The sequence below is a fragment of the Eriocheir sinensis genome, chromosome 24, assembly GCF_024679095.1.
Source record: "Eriocheir sinensis breed Jianghai 21 chromosome 24, ASM2467909v1, whole genome shotgun sequence".
NCBI classification, from domain to species: Eukaryota; Metazoa; Arthropoda; class Malacostraca; order Decapoda; family Varunidae; genus Eriocheir; species Eriocheir sinensis.
Genome location: NC_066532.1, coordinates 15,341,165 through 15,363,255, shown reverse-complemented (window position 1 = coordinate 15,363,255; position 22,091 = coordinate 15,341,165). Strand labels below are relative to the sequence as shown.

The window sequence follows — 22,091 nt, the reverse complement described above, 5'->3', positions numbered from 1 at the left end:
ATTTGCGGCGGGCGTATCCTGGCATTAATGACGTGCGCGGACCTTCTGGGAAACACATGAAAGTCATTACAGAGCGGTGGATAATGATGGCGCTCTGCTCAGTCCTTGCTGCCGGCGGGGGGTGTTAAGTGTGGGACGCTGAATGGAAGGGTTCGCTGCGACGTGGGGAACTATAATTATGGCGACGATAGGAATTACTACGACTATTGCTACTACTACGACAACTACAACAACAACATTAACAACCATTACTATTTCTACTACTACTACTACTACTATTACTGCTACTACTACTATTTTTTACCTCCGTTTTTAAGCTTCTGTTATCATATTCAATTATAAGTATTCCCTTTTTTACTTTTTTTATTAATTTTTCTTGTAAATATTAATGTATATATGTATTTATGGACTACTACTACTACTACTACTACTACTACTACTACTACTACTACTACTACTTCCTCTGTGAAAATCCAACGCTTCAGACTAACTAAAAAGCCAAAATACTACTACTACTACTACTACTACTACTACTACCACTAACCTGAGCCAGTAGGGAGGCGGCCAGCAGGATAAGCAGAGTGTAGTAGGAGTAGTAGGCGGGGTGGGGGCACACCTCGGCCACGCCCTCCCCGCCCAGCGCCGTCCCGTTCGTCGTCGCCTCAGCCTCCACCAGCAGCTCCTCTGTGCCGTTCGTGGGGTCCGGCGCCTCGGTCATATAGAGGGCGTCACATAGGTACTGGAAATTAGATGTTGGTGTTACGGTCATTCTTAAACATTTTGAAGTCCAATAATTCTTTGATAAACAAGCTTTCTCTATCCCCCTCCCTTCCTTTCTCTTATCTCTCTATCTATCTAGCGTTCTCAAATCTGCTGTTAGGGTCATTGATAAACAAGCTTCCTCTATCCCTCTCCCTTCCTCCTTTCTGTTATCTCTCTATCTATCTAGCGTTCTCAAATCTGGTGTTAGGGTCATTGATAAACAAGCTTTCTCTATCCCCCTCCCTTCCTTTCTCTTATCTCTCTATCTATCTAGCGTTCTCAAATCTGCTGTTAGGGTCATTGATAAACAAGCTTCCTCTATTCCCCTCCCTTCCTTTCTCTTATCTCTCTATCTATCTAGCGTTCTCAAATCTCATCAGGAACACGCCAACGCATATATGTGCAGAGACTCATTAAAGGATCAAACAGGCAGAAAAAAAGAACGACAAGAGCAGAGACTAAAAAGAGGAGAGGGAGAGAATATAAGAGAGCGATTAAAGTGAGGAGAAGACTCGATATAATTAACACGTAAGCTAGAAATTAAAATGAGACAGCAATTGCGTTCCCCAAGACTTCGCAATAAGCAAACTCTCTCTCTCTCTCTCTCTCTCTCTCTCTCTCTCTCTCTCTCTCTCTCTCTCTCTCTCTCTCTCTCTCTCTCTCTCTCTCTCTCTCTCTCTCTCTCTCTCTCTCTCTCTCTCTCTCTCTCTCTCTCTCTCTCTCTCTCTCCTCCCTTCTAATTTCACTCTTATCTAATCAATTTCACACTCGCTTCATCTAATTCTATCCATCTATCTATCTATGTATCTATCATGTATCTTGACTTCACGGAGACAGCAATTACGCTCCCTAAGACTTCGTAATAAGCAAACTCTCTCTCTCTCTCTCTCTCTCTCTCTCTCTCTCTCTCTCTCTCTCTCTCTCTCTCTCTCTCTCTCTCTCTCTCTCTCTCTCTCTCTCTCTCTCTCTCTCTCTCTCTCTCTCTCTCTCTCTCTCTCTCTCCTCCCTTCTAATTTCACTCTTATCTAATCAATTTCTCACTCGCTTCATCTAATTCTATTTATCTATCTATCTATGTATCTATCTATGTATCTTGACTTCACAGAGACAGCAATTACGCTACCTAAGACTTCGTAATAAGCAAACTCTCTCTCTCTCTCTCTCTCTCTCTCTCTCTCTCTCTCTCTCTCTCTCTCTCTCTCTCTCTCTCTCTCTCTCTCTCTCTCTCTCTCTCTCTCTCTCTCTCTCTCTCTCTCTCTCTCTCTCTCTCCCCTCCCTTCTAATTTCACTCTTATCTACTCGATTTCACACTTGCTTCATCTAATTCTATCTATCTATCTATCTATGTATCTTGAGTTCAGAGAGACTTCGTAATAAGCAAACTCTCTCTCTCCCCTCCCTACTAATTTCACTCTTATCTACTCAATTTCACACTTGCTTCATCTAATTCTATCTATCTATCTATCTATCTATGTATCTTGAGTTCAGAGAGACTTCGTAATAAGCAAACGCTCTCTCTCCCCTTCCTTCTAATTTCACTCTTATCTACTCAATTTCACACTCGCTTCATCTAATTCTATCTATCTATCTATCTATCTATCTATGTATCTTGAGTTCAGAGAGACTTCGTAATAAGCAAACTCTCTCTCTCCCCTCCCTTCTAATTTCACTCTTATCTACTCGATTTCACACTTGCTTCATCTAATTCTATCTATCTATCTATCTATCTATATATCTTGAGTTCAGAGAGACTTCGTAATAAGCAAACTCTCTCTCTCTCCTCCCTTCTAATTTCACTCTTATCTACTCAATTTCACACTCGCTTCATCTAATTCTATCTATCTATGTATCTTGAGTTCAGAGAGACTTCGTAATAAGCAAATTCTCTCTCTCCTCCCTTCTAATTTCACTCTTATCTACTCAATTTCACACTCGCTTCATCTAATTCTATCTATCTATGTATCTTGAGTTCAGAGAGACTTCGTAATAAGCAAATTCTCTCTCTCCTCCCTTCTAATTTCACTCTTATCTACTCAATTTCACACTCGCTTCATCTAATTCTATCTATCTATCTATGTATCTTGAGTTCAGAGAGACTCCGTAATAAGCAAACTCTCTCTCTCCCCTCCCTTCTAATTTCACTCTTATCTACTCAATTTCACACTTGCTTCATCTAATTCTATCTATCTATGTATCTTGAGTTCAGAGAGACTTCGTAATAAGCAAACTCTCTCTCTCTCCTCCCTTCTAATTTCACTCTTATCTACTCAATTTCACACTCGCTTCATCTAATTCTATCTATCTATCTATCTATGTATCTTGAGTTCAGAGAGACTTCGTAATAAGCAAACTCTCTCTCTCCCCTTCCTTCTAATTTCACTCTTATCTACTCGATTTCACACTCGCTTCATCTAATTCTATCTATCTATCTATCTATCTATCTATGTATCTTGAGTTCAGAGAGACTTCGTAATAAGCAAACTCTCTCTCTCCCCTTCCTTCTAATTTCACTCTTATCTACTCAATTTCACACTTGCTTCACCTAATTCTATCTATCTATCTATCTATCTATGTATTTTGAGTTCAGAGAGACTTCGTAATAAGCAAACTCTCTCTCTCCCCTTCCTTCTAACTTCACTCTTATCTACTCAATTTCACACTCGCTTCATCTAATTCTATCCATCTATCTATCTATCTATCTATGTATCTTGAGTTCAGAGAGACTTCGTAATAAGCAAACTCTCTCTCTCTCCTTCCTTTTAATTTCACTCTTATCTACTCAATTTCACACTTGCTTCACCTAATTCTATCTATCTATCTATCTATCTATGTATCTTGAGTTCAGAGAGACTTCGTAATAAGCAAACTCTCTCTCTCCCCTTCCTTCTAATTTCACTCTTATCTACTCGATTTCACACTTGCTTCATCTAATTCTATCTATCTATCTATCTATGTATCTTGAGTTCAGAGAGACTTCGTAATAAGCAAACTCTCTCTCTCCCCTTCCTTCTAATTTCACTCTTATTTACTCAATTTCACACTCGCTTCATCTAATTCTATCTATCTATCTATCTATCTATGTATCTTGAGTTCAGAGAGACTCCGTAATAAGCAAACTCTCTCTCTCCCCTTCCTTCTAATTTCACTCTTAGCAACTTCTGATTTCACACTCGCTTCATTCAATTCAGTTTCTCAATCCTCTTATCTTGGTGTTGTGCATCGGCCACGGGTCACTTAACACTTTCCCTTCACAAAGATCAGTGGTTAATTCAGCACATTCAAACACATTCTGCCTATCCTCAAAAAGTCGATACGCTCCCCTATTTAGCATAATATTCCTGTCTATCATTCGCCCACATTTATTCGCCCATTTGCCATCTCTTATATTCCACAAGTATACCTATCGTGCTAATCTTTCATCCTCCATTTCTTTGTATTTCTCTCTCCTCTCTTCTCTTCTCTCCCTCTCCCTTCCCTTCTTCTGTGTCTTTTCTTTCCTCGCCTCACCTCTCTTCTTCTCTCTTTATCCCTTCATTCCCTGTTCCCCTTTTCTCTCTCTTCCCAGGTAGTGAGATCAGGTAGAAATTGTGCTAAGGAATATGATTGCCACAGTGAAATGCGTCTTCTATTACGATCCTTGCCGAGTTTAGCGCTGAAATAAATTGATCGAAGCCTAATCTCCCCATTAACAAACTCCTCCAAGGGTTTAGTACATCTATTTTCTACTTTCTTTCTTCTCTCCTTTTCCTTCTTCCTTCTTCTCTCTTCCCATCTCCCTTCCTTTCTTCCGTGTCCTATCCTTTCCTCGCCTCTACTCTCTTCTACTCCCTTCCCCTTTGCACTTCTCTCTCCTGCCCTCTCTTCTCTTCTCTTCCCTCCTTCTCTCCTTCTCCTCCTTCCCTCTTCTCTCTTCCCATCTCCCTTCCTTTCTTCCGTGTCTCATCCTTTCCTCGCCTCTACTCTCTTCTACTCCCTTCCCCTTTGCACTTCTCTCTCCTCCCCTCTCTTCTCTTCTCCTCCATCTCCCTTCCTTCCTTCTGTGTCTTTTCTTTCCTCCCCTCACCTCTCTTCTTCTCTCTTCCTCTATCCCTTCATTCCCAGTCCCCCTTTTTTTCTCTCTTTCCTTTCCTCTCCTCTCCCTTCTCCTCTCCCTTCTTTCCGTCCCTTCTCATGACAACCCGACGTATAGTTCCTTTCTGACCTTGGAAAACGTTCTCAGAGTCACAAACGTTTGATCCTACGAGTGTTTGCCCTTTCAGTGAGCGAACAAGACTCTAGCAGTTGTTTGTGACGGTAAAATCATACAAGGACAAGGTACAAAGGTTGGAGGCAAACACGAAGAGAGAAGGAGAGAAAGTGTGAGTCTGAGGAAGTATTGACGGAAGATTACGAGCTTAAAGAAGGGCACGCGTCTACCTGTGAGTGCGGACAGGTGTGTGTGCGTGTGTGTGTGTGTGTGTGTGTGTGTGTGTGTGTGTGTGTGTGTGTGTGTGTGTTTCTATCTATCTATCTATCTGCATGCAGAGAGAGAGAGAGAGAGAGAGAGAGAGAGAGAGAGAGAGAGAGAGAGAGAGAGAGAGAGAGAGAGAGAGAGAGAGAGAGAGAGAGAGAGAGAGAGAGAGAGAGAGAGAGAGAGAGAGAGAGAGAGAGAGAGAGAGAGAGAGAGAGAGAGAGAGAGAGAGAGAGAGAGAGAGAGAGAGAGAGAGAGAGAGAGAGAGAGAGAGAGAGAGAGAGAGAGAGAGAGAGAGAGAAAGAGAGAGAGAGAAGAGAGACGAGAGAGGAGAGAGATTCGAGAACAGGATGATTTTTTCGATGTCTGGATCATCTTCACAGCGGGGGAGGAGGACAATGGGGAGAGAGCGAGTGGTCTTTTCCTTCTCTCCCATCTCACTGAAGAAAGAGGAAGAGGGAAGAGGAGACGAGTCGTATTTACCCCATTCTATTTTCTGCTTATAAACTTGATGTTAAATACGATAAAATGAAAACACTGTACCAGATCTGCAATTTCCTCTTTCCTATCTTTTTTCCCTCGTTCTCATCTCACTCAAGGAACAAAAAAGTAAGAGGAAAGAGGAAAGAGGACCCATTTAAACCATTCTATTTTCTGCTTTTAAGCTTGATGTCAAATACGATAAAATGAAAACACTGTACCAGATCTGCAATTTCCTCTTTTCTATCTTTTTTCCTTCGTTTTCATCTCACTCAAGTAAGAGGAAAGAGGAAAGAGGACGTGATCAAACCATACTATTTCCTGCTTATAAACTTGACGTGAAAAGACTTAAAATGGAAATGATGTCCCAGAACGGCAATTTCCTCTTTCCTATCTTTTTTCCCTCGTTCTCATCTCACTGAAGGAACAAAAAAGAGGAAAGAGGAAAGAGGACGTGATTAAACCATGCTATTTCCTGCTTATAAACTTGACGTGAAAAGACTTAAAATGGAAATGATGTCCCAGAACGGCAATTTCCTCTTTCCTATCTTTTTTCCTTCGTTCTCATCTCACTCAAGGAAGAGGAAGAGGAAAGAGGACGTGATCAAACCATACTATTTTCTGCTTATAAACTTGATGTCAAATACGAGAAATTGAAAACACTGTACCAGACTTGCAATTTCCTCTTTCCTATATTTTTTCCCTCGTTCTCATCTCACTGAAGGAACAAAAAAGTAAGAGGAAAGAGGAAAGAGGACGTGATTAAACCATGCTATTTTCTGCTTATAAACTTGATGTCACATACGAGAAAATGAAAACACTGTACCAGACCTGCAATTTCCTCTTTCCTATATTTTTTCCCTCGTTCTCATCTCACTGAAGGAACAAAAAAGTAAGAGGAAAGAGGAAAGAGGACGTGATTAAACCATGCTATTTTCTGCTTATAAACTTGATGTCACATACGAGAAAATGAAAACACTGTACCAGACCTGCAATTTCCTCTTTCCTATATTTTTTCCCTCGTTCTCATCTCACTGAAGGAACAAAAAAGTAAGAGGAAAGAGGACGTATTTAAACCATTCTATTTTCTGCTTATAAACTTGATGTCAAATACGAAAAATTGAAAACACTGTACAAGAACTGCTATTTCCTCTCATCTCGCTAAAGGAACAAAAAAGAGGAAGAGGAAAGAGGACGTGATTAAATCATGCTATTTTCTGCTTATAAACTTGATGTCAAATACGAGAAAATGAAAACACTGTACCAGACTTACAATTTCCTCTTTCCTATATTTTTCCCTCGTTCTCATCTCACTGAAGGAACAAAAAAGTAAGAGGAAGTGATTAAACCATTCTATTTTCTGCTTATAAACGTGATGTCAAATACGAAAAACTGAAAACACTGTACAAGAACTGCAATTTCCTCTTTCCTATATTTTTCCCTCGTTCTCATCTCACTGAAGGAACAAAAAAGAGGAAGAGGAAAGAGGAAAGAGGACGTGATTAAACCATGCTATTTTCTGCTTATAAACTTGATGTCAAATACGAGAAAATGAAAACACTGTACCAGACCTACAATTTCCTCTTTCCTATATTTTTTCCCTCGTTCTCATCTCACTGAAGGAACAAAAAAGTAAGAGGAAAGAGGAAAGAGGACGTGATTAAACCATTCTATTTTCTGCTTATAAACTTGATGTCAAATACGAGAAAATGAAAACACTGTACCAGACCTACAATTTCCTCTTTCCAATATTTTTCCCTCGTTCTCATCTCACTGAAGGAACAAAAAAGTAAGAGGAAAGAGGAAAGAGGACGTATTTAAACCATTCTATTTTCTGCTTATAAACTTGATGTCAAATACGAAAAATTGAAAACACTGTACAAGAACTGCTATTTCCTCTCATCTCGCTAAAGGAACAAAAAAGTAAGAGGAAAGAGGAAAGAGGACGTGATTAAACCATGCTATTTTCTGCTTATAAACTTGATGTCAAATACGATAAATTGAAAACACTGTACCAGACTTGCAATTTCCTCTTTCATATCTTTTCTCCCTTCGTTCCTCTCTCACTAAAGGAAGAAAAATAAAGCGGAAAAGGAAAGGACCCGTAATTAATCCATCTTTTTCTGTCATTAGGTGCGGATGAGATTAAATGAAAGCAGCAGCAAGCAGGGGAGGGAGCGCTTTACATTGCACGGCGCGACAAATTAAAAATGATATATTTCCTTAACCCCGAAAATTACCTTGAGTTATATGATGCTTGAAGGGAGCGGGGGGGGATGGGTGTGTCGCCAACCCCTACAAACACCACCACCATCACCATACCCACCACCAGTACCACCACCACCACCACCAGTACCAGCACCACGCCCACCACCAGTACCACCACCACCACCACCACCACCAGTACCAGCACCACACCACTACCACCACCACCACCACCAGTACCAGCACCAGCACCACCAGTACCAGCACCACCACCACCACCACCACCACCAGCCATCGCCACCCCATAACCTTACCGTATCTCTGCAGTATTAATCAAAGGAAGCATAACAAAAACCATCTAACTGTGGTGGTATACACGTCAGCTTCACACTTAACATGTCTCTAACGTGTTATTGAAATAGAATAAAAGGACAGATAATAAAAAAAACAAAGGTAATATATATCGTGACAAAAACAAAGAGATAACAAAAACACAACCAAGGGAAGATAAAAGGTTTGAGAAAGGCACGTTACACACACACACACACACACACACACACACACACACACACACACACAACGAGTAGACAACGAGGAGTTAATACTAAAAGAAGAAATTACCACTTGGAACACAAGAAGACATAGTGAAAAATTGAGGAAGAGAAGATGCTTGAGAGACATAAAGAAATATAGAGGTTTGGAACAGACTAAGTGAGGATGTAGTATCAGCGAGGAGTGTGCAAAGCTTTAAGGAAAAGTTGGATAAATGTAGATATGGAGACGGGACCACATGAGCGTAAGGCCCTGTAAAACAACAACTAGGTAAATAGGTAAATACACACACTCACACACACACACACACACACACACACACACACACACACACTCCCACTCACCATGTCGACCGTGTTGGCTGCAGCGGCGATCACCACGAGGGAGGTGAACCAGGTAACCCTCAGCCAGACCACCGAGTGCACCTTGTCGCTGGCCGTGAGCAGAGCCTCGCACACCCGCTGAGGACGTGACACAAGGAGGATAAATGGGTGAGAGACTGAGTGAGTGCCTAGTTGAGTGGTTAGATGAATGGGTGACTGAGAGGATGCATGGATGAATAGATAGGTAGGTGGATGAATGCATGGATGGAAGGTTGATCTTGCAAATAGTGTTAGTAGAAGAGTTGAAAATAGAGAGTTCACCAGCGGAAGGGATTTAAGAATGTAGATGCTGGTTAACTCTTTCATGTGAAATCGGGACAGTATATGAATGGGCGAGAGTAGAAAGTCGTGTCTTGGTGTCTTGATACTCCTATCTTGAAAGTGTTTAAGTCATAGGCAGGAAGAAAGACAGACAGAAGAATTTAAGGCTGTATCAGACTTCACCAGCGTAAGGGATGAAAGAATGAAGATGCTGGTTAGCTCTTGCATATGGGATTGGGATAGAATAGGGATGAGATAGAGTAGAAAGACGGATAGGGAAGGTCGTTTAAGAGTTCACCAGCGTAAGGGATGAAAGAATGAAGATGCTGGTTAGCTCTTGCATATGGGATTGGGATAGAATAGGGATGAGATAGAGTAGAAAGACGGATAGGGAAGGTCGTTTAAGAGTTCACCAGGGAAAGGGATGAAAGAATGAAGATGCTGGTTAACTCTTGCATATGGAATTGGGATAGTATAGGGATGAGCGAGAGTAGAAAGACGGATAGGGAAGGTCGTTGAAGAGTTCACCAGGGAAAGGGATGAAAGAATGAAGATGCTGGTTAACTCTTGCATATGGAATTGGGATAGTATAGGGATGAGATAGAGTAGAAAGACAGATAGGGAAGGCTGTTTCAGATTTCACCAGCGTAAGGGATGAAAGAATGAAAATGCTGGTTAACTCTTGCATAAGGGACTGGGATAGAATAAAGGTGAGCACGTGTAGAAAAACATATAGAGGAAGGCTGTTTCTGAATCTATCAGCGAAAGGGATGAAAGAATGAAGATGCTGGTTAACTCTTGCATAAGGAATTGGGATAGTATAGGGATGAGAGAGAGTGGAAAGTCGTGTGCAGCGGGACCATGGGAACTAAATGAATACAGATAGATAGATAGATAGATAGATAGATAGATAGAGATAGAGAGAGAGAGAGAGAGAGAGAGAGAGAGAGAGAGAGCATACCCCATAGAGTTTGTAATAGGAGGAGAGATGAAAGGGCTCTTTGAAAGGGTGCAACATCCCCCTTTTAAACAAGTCATATTACTTTTTTCATTCACCATACAGATGAAAAACTCTCTTGGACTGATTAAAACACACCCTTCTCTCTCTCTCTCTCTCTCTCTCTCTCTCTCTCTCTCTCTCTCTCTCTCTCTCTCTCTCTCTCTCTCTCTCTCTCTCTCTCTCTGCTTCATTCTTTCTTTTTCTTTCTTTCTCTTTCCTTTCTTCCTTCCGTCTTTCTTTCTCTTTCCTTTCTTCCTTCCGTCTTTCTTTCTTTCTTTCTCTCTGTCTATCTGTCTTTCTATGTCTCTATCTGTTTCTATTTTTTTTCTCTCTCATTCACTCACTCTCTCACTTACCCTCTCTCTCTATCTACCTACCTATCTATCTATCTATCTATCTATGTCTTACCACGGGGAAGGACCGGGCAGCAGACACCGAAGCCATCCCGATGAGCAGAGCAGCCACCAAGAGGAACACCACCACGCCGCCGCCAGCCCTGCGCGGGGGGAGACAGAAAGGAAGTGTTATGAGCCGCCACTCGTTATCTGGTTAAGTCGCCGCTTCAGATTCACGGCCTGAGCTGCAAGGATGGAGGCAGAAGGGAGGAGACCAGCTGGAAGACTGCTTAAGACCTAGAAGCGGTGGAGGAAGACATGAGAAGGGAAGATAAGCTAGGACATTAAATGAAAAGAAGGAGAAGAAGAAGAAGAAAAAGAGGAAGAGCAGGAATAATAAGAAAAATATGAGTAAAGAAGAAGAAAAGAAGAAGAAGAAGAAGAAGAAGAAGAAGAAAAGAAAAAGAAGAAGAAGAAGAAGAAGAAGAAGAAAAATTTGAGTGAAGAAGAAGAAGAAGAAGAAGAAGAAGAAAGAAAGAAAAAGAAAAAAGAAGAAGAAAAAATTGAGAGAAGAAGAAGAAGATGAAAAGAAGAAGAAGAAGAAGAAAAATAATAATAATAATAAGAAAGAAGAAACAGAAGAACATTTTGAGTGAAGAAGAAGAAAAAGAAGACGAAAAAGAAAAAGAAAAATGATAGCTTCCTTACTGTGCCCCAATTTGAAAACCCGAATATGATAACGAAGATAACAAGATAAGCAATTTTCTCTTTTCCTTAACAAGAAAAGTATGTAAGCGATGTGTTGTAGCGGCCCAAACTTGTTGATCAGGGACTCGAGGCCTCAGGAAAAGTCGTTACCAAAGTTGTAATGCGCAAACTTTGGAGCGTTCAAGGAGAAGAGGGAAGAAAGTTAAGCACATTTCATAAGGGAATCGAACACCGTAATGAAATAAGGAGGAAAGTTAGGAAGAAGGATTGAACCTGTTATAAGAGAGGTGAGACTTAAACGAGACAAAAGAGTAACGACATGGGTAGAAAGTAATGCAAAAGGTTAGGTTAGGTTAGATTACAAATACTAATACCAATACCAACACTAATACCAATACTAATACAAATACCAATACCAATACCAATACAAACATTAATACCAATACCAATATTAATAACAATACTAATAAAAATACTAAAACAAATACTAATACCAATACCAATATTAATACCAATACTGAAACAAATACTAACACCAAATACCAATACCAATACTAATACAAATACCAGTACTAAAACCAATACCAATATTAATACCAATACTAATACCAATACCAACACTAATACAAATACTAATACAAATACCAATACTAATACTAGATACAGATACTAATACCAATACTAATATGAATACTAATACCAGTACTAATACAAATACTAATACCAATACTAATATATATACTAATATATATATATATATATATATATATATATATATATATATATATATATATATATATATATATATATATATATATATATTAATACCAATACTAATACTAATACCAATACCAGTACTGATACAAATACTAATACCAATACTAATACAAATACTAATACCAATACTAATACCAATACTAATACCAATACTAATACCAATACTAATACCAATACTAATACCAATACTAATACTAATACCAACACTAATACCATTACTAATACCAATACTAATACAAATACCAATACTAATACCAATACTATTACCAATACCAATACTAATACAAATACCAATACTAATACAAATACCAATACTAATACAAATACTAATACCAATACTAATACCAATACTAATACAAATACTAATACCAATACCAATACTAATACCAATACTAATACCAATACTAATACAAATACTAATACCAATACTAATAAAGATACTAATACCAATACTAGTACCAATACTAATACGAATATTAATACCAATACTAATACAAATACTAATACAAATACCAATACTAATACAAATAGTAATACAAATATTAATACCAATACTAATACGAATACCGATACTAATACAAATACTAATACAAATACCAATACCAATACAAATACTAATACAAATACCAATACCAATACAAATACTAATACAAATACTAATACCAATACTAATACTAATACCAATACTAATACAAATACCAACACTAATACAAATACCAATACTAATACAAATACCATAATACTAATACCAATACAAATACCAGCACTAAAACAAATACCAATACTAATACAAATACCAATACTAATACAAATACCAATATTAATACAAATAAAAATACTAATACAAATACCAATACTAATACTAATACCAATACTAATACAAACACCAATACTAATACAAATACCAATACTAATACAAATACCAATACTAATACAAACACCAATACTAATACCAATACAAATACCAATACTAATACAAATACCAATACTAATACAAACACCAATACTAATACCAATACAAACACCAATACTAATACAAATACCAATACTAATACAAACACCAATACTAATACAAATACCAATACTAATACAAATACCAATACTAATACAAACACCAATATTAATACCAATACAAATACCAATACTAACACAAATACCAATACTAATACAAATACCAATACTAATACAAACACCAATACTAATACAAACACCAATACTAATACCAATACAAATACCAATACTAACACAAATACTAAAACCAGCAACATTATCCACCTGCCCCATGCCGTCTATCCTCACCTGGGCATGACGAGGAACCTGGCGATGGCGATGAGGACGATCACGAGGGGCACGGCGGTGGTGGCGGCGCCGCTGAAGGTCTCCCGGTGGCGGTGGTAGGCCCGCTCTTTGCTGTCACGGAAGCTGAGCGTGAGGCAACTCGTCTGGTTCAGCAGGTCCCTGGGAGAGCCGGCGGTGGGGGTGTGGTTAGTGGCGGTGGTGGTGGTGGTGGTGGTGGTAGTAGTAGTAGTAGTAGTAGTAGTAGTAGTAATAGTAGTAGTAGTAGTAGTAGTAGTAGTAGGAGTAGGAGGAGGAGGAGGAGGAGGAGGAGGAGAAAGAGGAGAAGGAGAAAAGAAGGAAAAGAAGTAGGAAAAGGAGAAGAAAGAAAAAAAGATAGAGAAGAAGGAAAAGAAAGGAGAGGGAGAAGAGGAAGGGTCAGGAAGAAGAGGAGTAGGAGTAGGAGGAGAAGTACATATAAGTAAATAGCATGCATAATAGTAATAGTAGTAGTAGTAGTAGTAGTAATTGTAAAACCACTTCTAATATCCATACCACACTCAACATCTCTCAATTACATCCTAAAATCATATTCATCCCTTTATCTTGGCCGGCACGAAGCACCTCTACACTTAGACAAAGGCCACAAAGAAACTAATCCCGCTGAAACCCATTTACGGCGGCGTGGAGCGAGGGATCTGCAGCTCACTCAATTAACGCAAGCTGGCGCCTCCATTTAGCGGGTCTTTCCATAACTTAATCTAACCAGTCCACTCCTTTCATCTATATTTCGTCGACTTGAATTTGTGCTCTATATGTCTAACTTAATTTAACCTAACCTATCCACTCCTTACAATAAACCATCAATCAATCAATATGTCTCTCTAACTTAACCTAACCTGTCCACTCCTTTCATGTATTTCATCGACTTGTTTTAATGGTCAGTATGTATTTTAGAGTCTTATTTTTCCTTCTACCAACGAGAAAAACAACTTAACTTCATCTATATTTCAACGACTCCTTTTAGTATTCAGTATGTCTTTCTAACTTAACCCAACCCTTCCCTTTCCCTTAACATTCATTTCTCACTCTTCCCTTCCTCTCTCCTTCGTATCACATCTTTACCTCTCTCCTTATCCCTCCCTTTCCACCACTAACTCAACCTCACTACTCTTATCTTCACCTCTAACTCGCTTCCATTACCTCTATTTCCATCCCTCTCTAAAATCAATGTCTTTCCCTCTGACTTACTTTCGTCCATCGCGGTTCACCAGTTCCTTCTTCAGCTTGGATTTGAAGGAGGAGTCTGGCCGGTTACCTTCCTGTAGCGCCTTTAGGATCCTGGCTTCGTCCGCCGTTGACAGTGTCTTAAATATAAACAAGATCAGTAAAGTAAGTAGGTAAGTAAGTAAGTAAATGGAGTTAGTTAAGTAAGGGAAGAGATATTTCATTGTTTTCGGTTACTTTCTATGCATGAGAAGGGTGTTAGAAGGTAATGAAATGTGGCAATCTGACGGCGTAGAGATTTTTCAGTTTATGCGTGTGGGTAATCTCTCTCTCTCTCTCTCTCTCTCTCTCTCTCTCTCTCTCTCTCTCTCTCTCTCTCTCTCTCTCTCTCTCTCTCTCTCTCTCTCTCTCTCTCTCTCTCTCTCTCTCTCTCTAATGGACAGTTAGTTAAGTCTGGCAAGCCGATACCGTAGACTAAATTTTAACCAAAATACAAAAAACATACATCAGTGCCCACTAACTAACTTACTTTTCCTCCTCACACGCACACTCACACACACACACACACACACACACACACACACACACACACACACACTCCCCCCCCCCCCCACACACACACACAAACACACACCGTTGAGTCTCTGGAAGCCATCGTGTTCTCTGAGGGCAGTTCGCGGGAGGGCTGGGATGAAGAGCTTTTGGTGCCGTTCCTCATCATCTGCAGGGACGGACGCGGCTTGTACTGCGGGGAAAGAAGACACAGAGACGGTGAGTACTGGGAAGGCATGGATGATAGGCGAGATATTCTTAAAGTGTGTTCTGTTGTGTTGTACCGCGGGAAAGAGACACAGCAGAAAGGTGAATGCAATGGGGATGAATGAACAGATGGTAAAGTAGACAGAGAGGAGAGGTAATAATATAAGGAAGGAAGAAATGGATGATAATCGTGATATTCTTGAGTTTGTGTGTAAGTGTGCTGCTGTGTTGTATTGCTGTGTTGTACGTGTATGTGTATTGCTGTGTTGTATTGCTGTTTTGTATTGCTGTGTTGTATTGCTGTGTTGTATTGCTGTGTTGTATTGCTGTTGTATTGCTGTGTTGTATTGCTGTTTTGTATTGCTGTTGTATTGCTGTGTTGTATTGCTGTGTTGTATTGCTGTTGTATTGCTGTGTTGTATTGCTGTGTTGTATTGCTGTTGTATTGCTGTTTTGTATTGCTGTTTTGTATTGCTGTGTTGTATTGCTGTTTTGTATTGCTGTTGTATTGCTGTGTTGTATTGCTGTTTTGTATTGCTGTTGTATTGCTGTGTTGTATTGCTGTTTTGTATTGCTGTTGTATTGCTGTGTTGTATTGCTGTTGTATTGCTGTGTTGTATTGCTGTTTTGTATTGCTGTGTTGTATTGCTGTGTTGTATTGCTGTTTTGTATTGCTGTGTTGTATTGCTGTTTTGTATTGCTGTTTTGTATTGCTGTGTTGTATTGCTGTTTTGTATTGCTGTGTTGTATTGCTGTGTTGTATTGCTGTTGTATTGCTGTGTTGTATTGCTGTGTTGTATTGATGTGCTGTGTGTGTGTGTGTGTGTGTGTGTGTGTGTGTGTGTGTGTGTTTCGTATATTCCAGTGCAGTGTTGGGTGTCTAGTGTTCATATCTGTTGACACACTGTTGCAATCTATTCATTTCAGGAACGAACTCGGGATGAATTATTTTCACACCCAACACCCACACAGACAGACAGACAAACACACACACACCCACACCCACACACACTCAGACCCACCCCCCACCCCCCCACACACCCACACCCACACGCATGCATTTAAAAGTGAATTTCCGTGTAAAAACATAAATTCAAATAATGTTTTGTTATGTATTTATGATTTATATCTCTATAAAAAAACAAAAACAAAATATTCCCCTGACGTTTGAATAAATCTTTTTGAGCAAGAAAGACTCATTTTATTTTTCTGGGAACTCTTTCAGCTCGCATTTCTTTTTTTTTTTAATATTGGCGTCAGATGTGTTGTATTTTTAGTACGTTTATTGAGAAAATGTAATGCAATGCGAGTAATCAAATTTTCAAAACATGTTATTTACTGTTTTTTTTTCTTCTATTTTTTTTTTTTTTTTTTTTTTTTTACGTCGCCGCCTATTGCGCCGGTAGGCTTCTTCCCGGTGGGGCCTGATGGTCGGCCCAAGGTTTCTTCCCGGTGGAGCCTGATGGTCGGCCCAAGGCTTCTTCCCGGTGGAGCCTGATGGTCGGCCCAAGGTTTCTTCCCGGTGGGGCCTGATGGTCGGCCCAAGGCTTCTTCCCGGTGGGGCCTGATGGTCGCCCCAGCCCGTTCTGGCTCAGGCGAGTGTTTATAGTGGCGCCATCTTGCATTGGCTCATGCTGCCCCCCCGGAGCTCATCTTTAATCCTAGAATCTAGAGTCCGGGTTGATAGGTGGTCTTCTGGACAGCATGTGGGTAGTTTTAAGCCACTCGGGGGCGGCTGAAAAATCCCAGCTTGGTAGCACCGGGCGGGGATTGAACTCGCGTCCTCCCGAACGCGGGGCCGTCACTCTGTCGACTCAGCCACCGCCTCCCCAAAGTTTGTAAAGTTTTCTCGCTCAAACACACACACACACACACACACACACACACACACACACACACACACACACACACACACACACACACACCTGGTTCTCTTGCTTTTTACCTCCCTCCCCCCAACCCCCCCCGCACACACAGAAACACAAGCACAATCACACACACACACACACACACACACACACACACACACACACATTAAGAAGCGAATTTCAGTCTAAAAAAGATAAAAATTGTAATATCAACACACCTCGAAGGGTCTAGTGGGCGGTGAGGCGCTTAATTACACTGGCTATTATTTAGATTAAGGGAAAACTATTTAGAAAAGTACCCCTCTCTCATTGCCTGTCTCTCTCTCCCTCTTGACTGACGGAAGAAAACGGGTGGTGCGTTACTTCATTACACTGACTATGATGAAGATAAATGGAAAACTATTTAGAAAAGTCACCCTCTTTCATTCCATGTCTCTCTCCCTCTTGACTGAAGGAAGAAAACGGATGGTGAGTCGTTACATTACACTGGTTATGATTTAAATTAAGGGAAAACTATTTAGAAAAGTCTCTCTCTCTCTCTCTCCCCTCTTGACATTACACTGGCAATGATTTAGCTCGTGAGGTAAACTATTTAAAAAAAAGTCTGCCACTCTCACTCTCGGAAAAAAACCCTCTGTACACTAAACATTCCATGGACCTAATTGTATTCTTTAGTGTATCGAATTTTGTTATCTATTGCATTATGTACTGTATTTTATTATAGTATTGTTTTGTCTTGTTATTCTATTACCCGATGAATCTTCCTTTACGTCCAGAGTTTGTTGTATAATTCTACTGAAGGAAGATTAGAGTCGGTGAGTCGCTTAATTACACTGTCTATTATTTAGGTCGCGGGGAAATCTATTTAGAAAAGTCCACCTCTTATATTCTCTCTCTCTCTCTCTCTCTCTCTCTCTCTCTCTCTCTCTCTCTCTCTCTCTCTCTCTCTCTCTCTCTCTCTCTCTCTCTCTCTCTCTCTCTCTCTCTCTCTCTCGTGTAGGGAAAAAACAATCGGCGATTCGCTTAATTACACTGTCTATTATCTAGGTCGCGAGGATATCTATTTAGAAAAGTCCACCTCTTATTCTGTCTCTCTCCCTCTCGAGTAAAGGGTAAAAACGCCCCACCCCGGGTTACAATCAGAGCTCCCGGCGGACGGCAGGAAATTAAGCCAGGAAATATCGCCGCCTCGCCCCAGGACCCGGCCACTCCACATTAATTTTACTTTAATTCTCTTTGCGCTTCCTCTTGGTTTCCGCTTTTTCTCTTTTTCTGTGAACGGAGGGAAAAAAACTCTGTACAATAAACGTTAATGGATTTTATTATAATACCCGGTGAATCTTGATGGAATTAACTCATACACACGATTACATGAAAAAAGGAAATACAGTGTAGGATTAAAAAAAAGGATGAACACAAAAGAGCAACTGAGCAGAGTAATTCATTTTGCCAGCATCATAAAGAGGAGCGATTATGAGGTGCTGAAGGAACATTGAAGAGATATTTATGATTTATGGCTCGGAGTTTTTTTCTTCGTTGAGGGAACAGAAATAATAAGACAATCACTTACTAAAAGCAGTCGTTGAAATAGAGATAAGGCTGATTTTTTTTCCTTCATTGAAAGAACGAAAATAACAGGTAGATTACGTCCTGGAAAAAAAGGAGACGAAATATAAAGTTTAATATTTTTTTTCTCGTCGGTAGGAAAGAATAAATAACTAGATATAAAAGGAAGAAAAATAATGTGAGAAATAATGTGAAAATAAAATATAGATTACGTCGTGAAAAAAAGATCGACGAAATATAAAGTTTAATATTTTTTTTCTCGTCGGTAGGAAAGAATAAATAACTAGATATAAAAGTAAAAAAAATAATGTGAGAAATAATGTGAAAATAATATGTAGATTCGTCGTGAAAAAAAAGTCGACGAAATATAAAGTTTAATATTTTTTTTTCTCCTCTGTAAGAAAGAATAAATAACTAGATCTAAAAAGGAAGAAATATAAATTAAATAATGTGAAAAATAATGTGAAAATAAAATATAGATTACGTCGTGAAAAAAAGATCGACGAAATATAAAGTTCAATATTTTTTTTCTCGTCGGTAGGAAAGAATAAATAACTAGATCTAAAAGGCAGACATATTGAGCATTAAAACTTGGTGAGATACAGATAAAGTTGACGAGTTTTTGTCTCCTCATTTTGTTGTATTTTCCACAAACGCAAAATCAAACGCTAAAACTATCTGCATGTAATTGACTTCATTTCTTTATTCTTATGTATATTTCTTTAATTTATCTTATTCTTTATTACCAAGGAGATGTTTTGTCTATCCTCCTTTTTTATCTCCATCCTATCGACTTCCTTGTGAGGGCAATATTTCTTCCATTTAGGTCCAGTTATTTTTTTCTGGCCTAGCAACGAGGAAGATATGACCCTGATCTATATTCCATCGACTTCTTTTAGTGTCCAGTATGTCTTCCTTTTAGATATAGTTATTTATTCTTTCCCACCAACGAGAAAAAGATATTGAACTTTATATTTCGTCGACTCTTTTTTCAGCGCGTTATCTATATATTATTTCCATTCTCTCAATGAAGGAAAAAACTCAACCTTATCTGTATTTCAAAGACTTCTTTTAAGGTTCAGTATGGCCCTTTTAACTCTATTCATTTCTTCTTTTATATCAACGAAAAAACAAACAAAATAAGAAAACATTAACAACATTTATAATTCAACTTCTTTCAGTGCACAATACCTCATCCTTTTAAATCGAGCTATATATTCTTTTATCTTATCTGTATTTCAACGACTTCTTTTAAGGTTCAGTATGGCCCTTTTAACTCTACTCATTTCTTCTTTTATATCAACGAAAAAAACAAAACAAAAAAAACATTAACATTTATAATTCAACTTCTTTCAGTGCACAATACGTCAGCTTTTTAAATCGAGCAATATATTCTTCTCCCTTCTCTCAGTGAATAAAGAAAAGCTCTCAGGGCCATAAATACCTCATCAATGCTCCGTCACAATCCCTCCCCTTTATGACGCGGGCGGTGAATTACTCTGTTTGAATGCTCTTTTGTGATCTCTTTCTCTTTTTCCGCTTCTGACTTGTCTTTTTCATCACACGTATTTTTTTTTTCAATGTGTGTGTGTGTGTGTGTGTGTGTGTGTGTGTGTGTGTGTGTGTGTGTGTGTGTGTGTGTGTGTGTGTGTGTGTGTTATTTCCATTGTTCATTTCCTTTGTCATTTTACTTTTTTTTTTATATGTAATGACACACGGACGCTTTTCAACTGCGACACACACACACACACACACACACACACACACACACACACACACACACACACACACACACACACACAGTCCCTCCCCCCACACACACAGACGGATAGATAGATAGATAGATAGACAAACAGAAAATGCCCCCAAAATAAAAGAAATTGCAAAAGGAAAAATAAAAAGTAATACAAAACGTCTCTATAGGTAGCAAGAAACTTTTCATCACAATAATCAACAAGTTACATTAATTTTGAGGTTCTTTTCAGTAACGCCATAGACACCAGAGCCACAGAATAGGAGGCTCTGAGGCTCTGGGAGTGACGAGAGGAGCAAGGAGCGAGCGGAGGAGCGAGAGGGAGAGGCGGCGACGCAGATGACGAAGAGCTCTTCCCTAAAACATATTGGACAACTTGCGGCTCTCACGAGGACATCAATTTCTTTTCCACGGTGGTTTTGATGTATTACTTTAGGAGGAGGAGGAGGAGGAGGAGGAAGAGAAGAATGACAAGGAGAAGAGTTGCGGGGTTTCTTTTTTCATTAATGTTTTCTTTTTTTACGCCCTTGCACTGTCTCCTCTGCTGTAAAAAAAAAAGTAGTAGCAGTAGTAGTAGTAGTAGTAGTAGTACTAGGTAGGTAGGTAGGAGAAGGGAAGGAAAGGGAAGGAAAGGGAAGGAAAGAGGACGGAAAGGGAAAGAAAGGGAAGGGAAGAGGAAGTAAATAGGAAGGAATGAGGAAGGAAATAAAAGAAAATATAGAGAAAAGTGAAGGAAAGCTAAAGGAAAGAGAAGAAAAGATAAAGGAAAGAAAATGAAAGAGGAAGCAGAGGTAAGGTGAGGTGAGATTACATACAGATTACAGACTCAAGACTCACCGGACGCAGGACCTTGGAGATGAAGTAAGTCTTGAGCCCCGCGGCCCGCAAGGCGTCCTCCCTTTTCTCCCCGTAGGCCGGCTCTACCTCGAACTCCCCGCCGATGTACTGGAGAGTCTTATTGCTGATGTGGACGCGGCTGAGAGGAGAGGAAGAGAGAAAGAAACAATAAACCCGGAGCTAGTTAAATAATAGACCGGCAGCCCCTATCACTCACGCGGAAGATGATAAAGCCCCGACCGCTGGCTCATTAGGGAGTTTAATTAGTGACTTAAATGAACACACACACACACACACACACACACACACACACACACACACACACGGAGAGGGGAACAAACAAAAGGTTCATTATGGGCTGTGTGATTGAGTTCGTGAAAGACTTGTCAGGTGAGGTTACGGAGAGACAAAAGGGGATAAAAGCACAAGATAGGAGAGGATGTTAAAATGGAGGGGAGAGGAAAAGTCTTGTCTTGAACGCGTACTCTTAAACATCTCAAGGCTCACACACACACACACAGTTGATAAAGCTTTCGTAGAGGTTATTGTGGGTGGGTAGTTTTATGAGCCTTGATATAGTTTGACAAGGCAGGAGGAGTTGGAAAAGGGAAAGGAGAGGGATGGTCTTGTCTTGAACCCGTATCCTCAAACACCTCGTGGCTAACACACACACACACACACACACACACACACACACACACACACACACACACACACACACACACACACACACACACATTGATAAGACTTTCGTAGAGGTTGTGGGTACTTCCATGGGTAGTTATAGGAGTCTAGTGACAGTTTGACATTGCAGGAACAGTTGTAAAAGGCATTGAGGTAATATTCTCCAGCATTTCAGGGCTCACACACACACACACACACACACACACACA

General features: G+C 39.7%; 1 protein-coding gene across 2 annotated transcripts in view; it reads right to left on the bottom strand.

Annotated features, from left to right (window-relative positions):
• Window positions 1–22,091, bottom strand: part of LOC127002905 (adenylate cyclase type 3-like) — a 156,647-nt gene that overhangs the window by 13,850 nt on the left and 120,706 nt on the right. For both annotated transcript variants that reach the window (XM_050869216.1, XM_050869217.1), the window contains exons 6-12: window positions 21,199–21,337; window positions 15,050–15,160; window positions 14,440–14,555; window positions 13,213–13,371; window positions 10,502–10,589; window positions 8,794–8,910; window positions 545–739 (exon numbers count right to left, since the gene is read on the bottom strand). In XM_050869216.1, coding sequence (XP_050725173.1) covers window positions 545–739; window positions 8,794–8,910; window positions 10,502–10,589; window positions 13,213–13,371; window positions 14,440–14,555; window positions 15,050–15,160; window positions 21,199–21,337 — 925 coding nt within the window. The remainder of the gene's footprint in view (window positions 1–544; window positions 740–8,793; window positions 8,911–10,501; window positions 10,590–13,212; window positions 13,372–14,439; window positions 14,556–15,049; window positions 15,161–21,198; window positions 21,338–22,091) is intronic.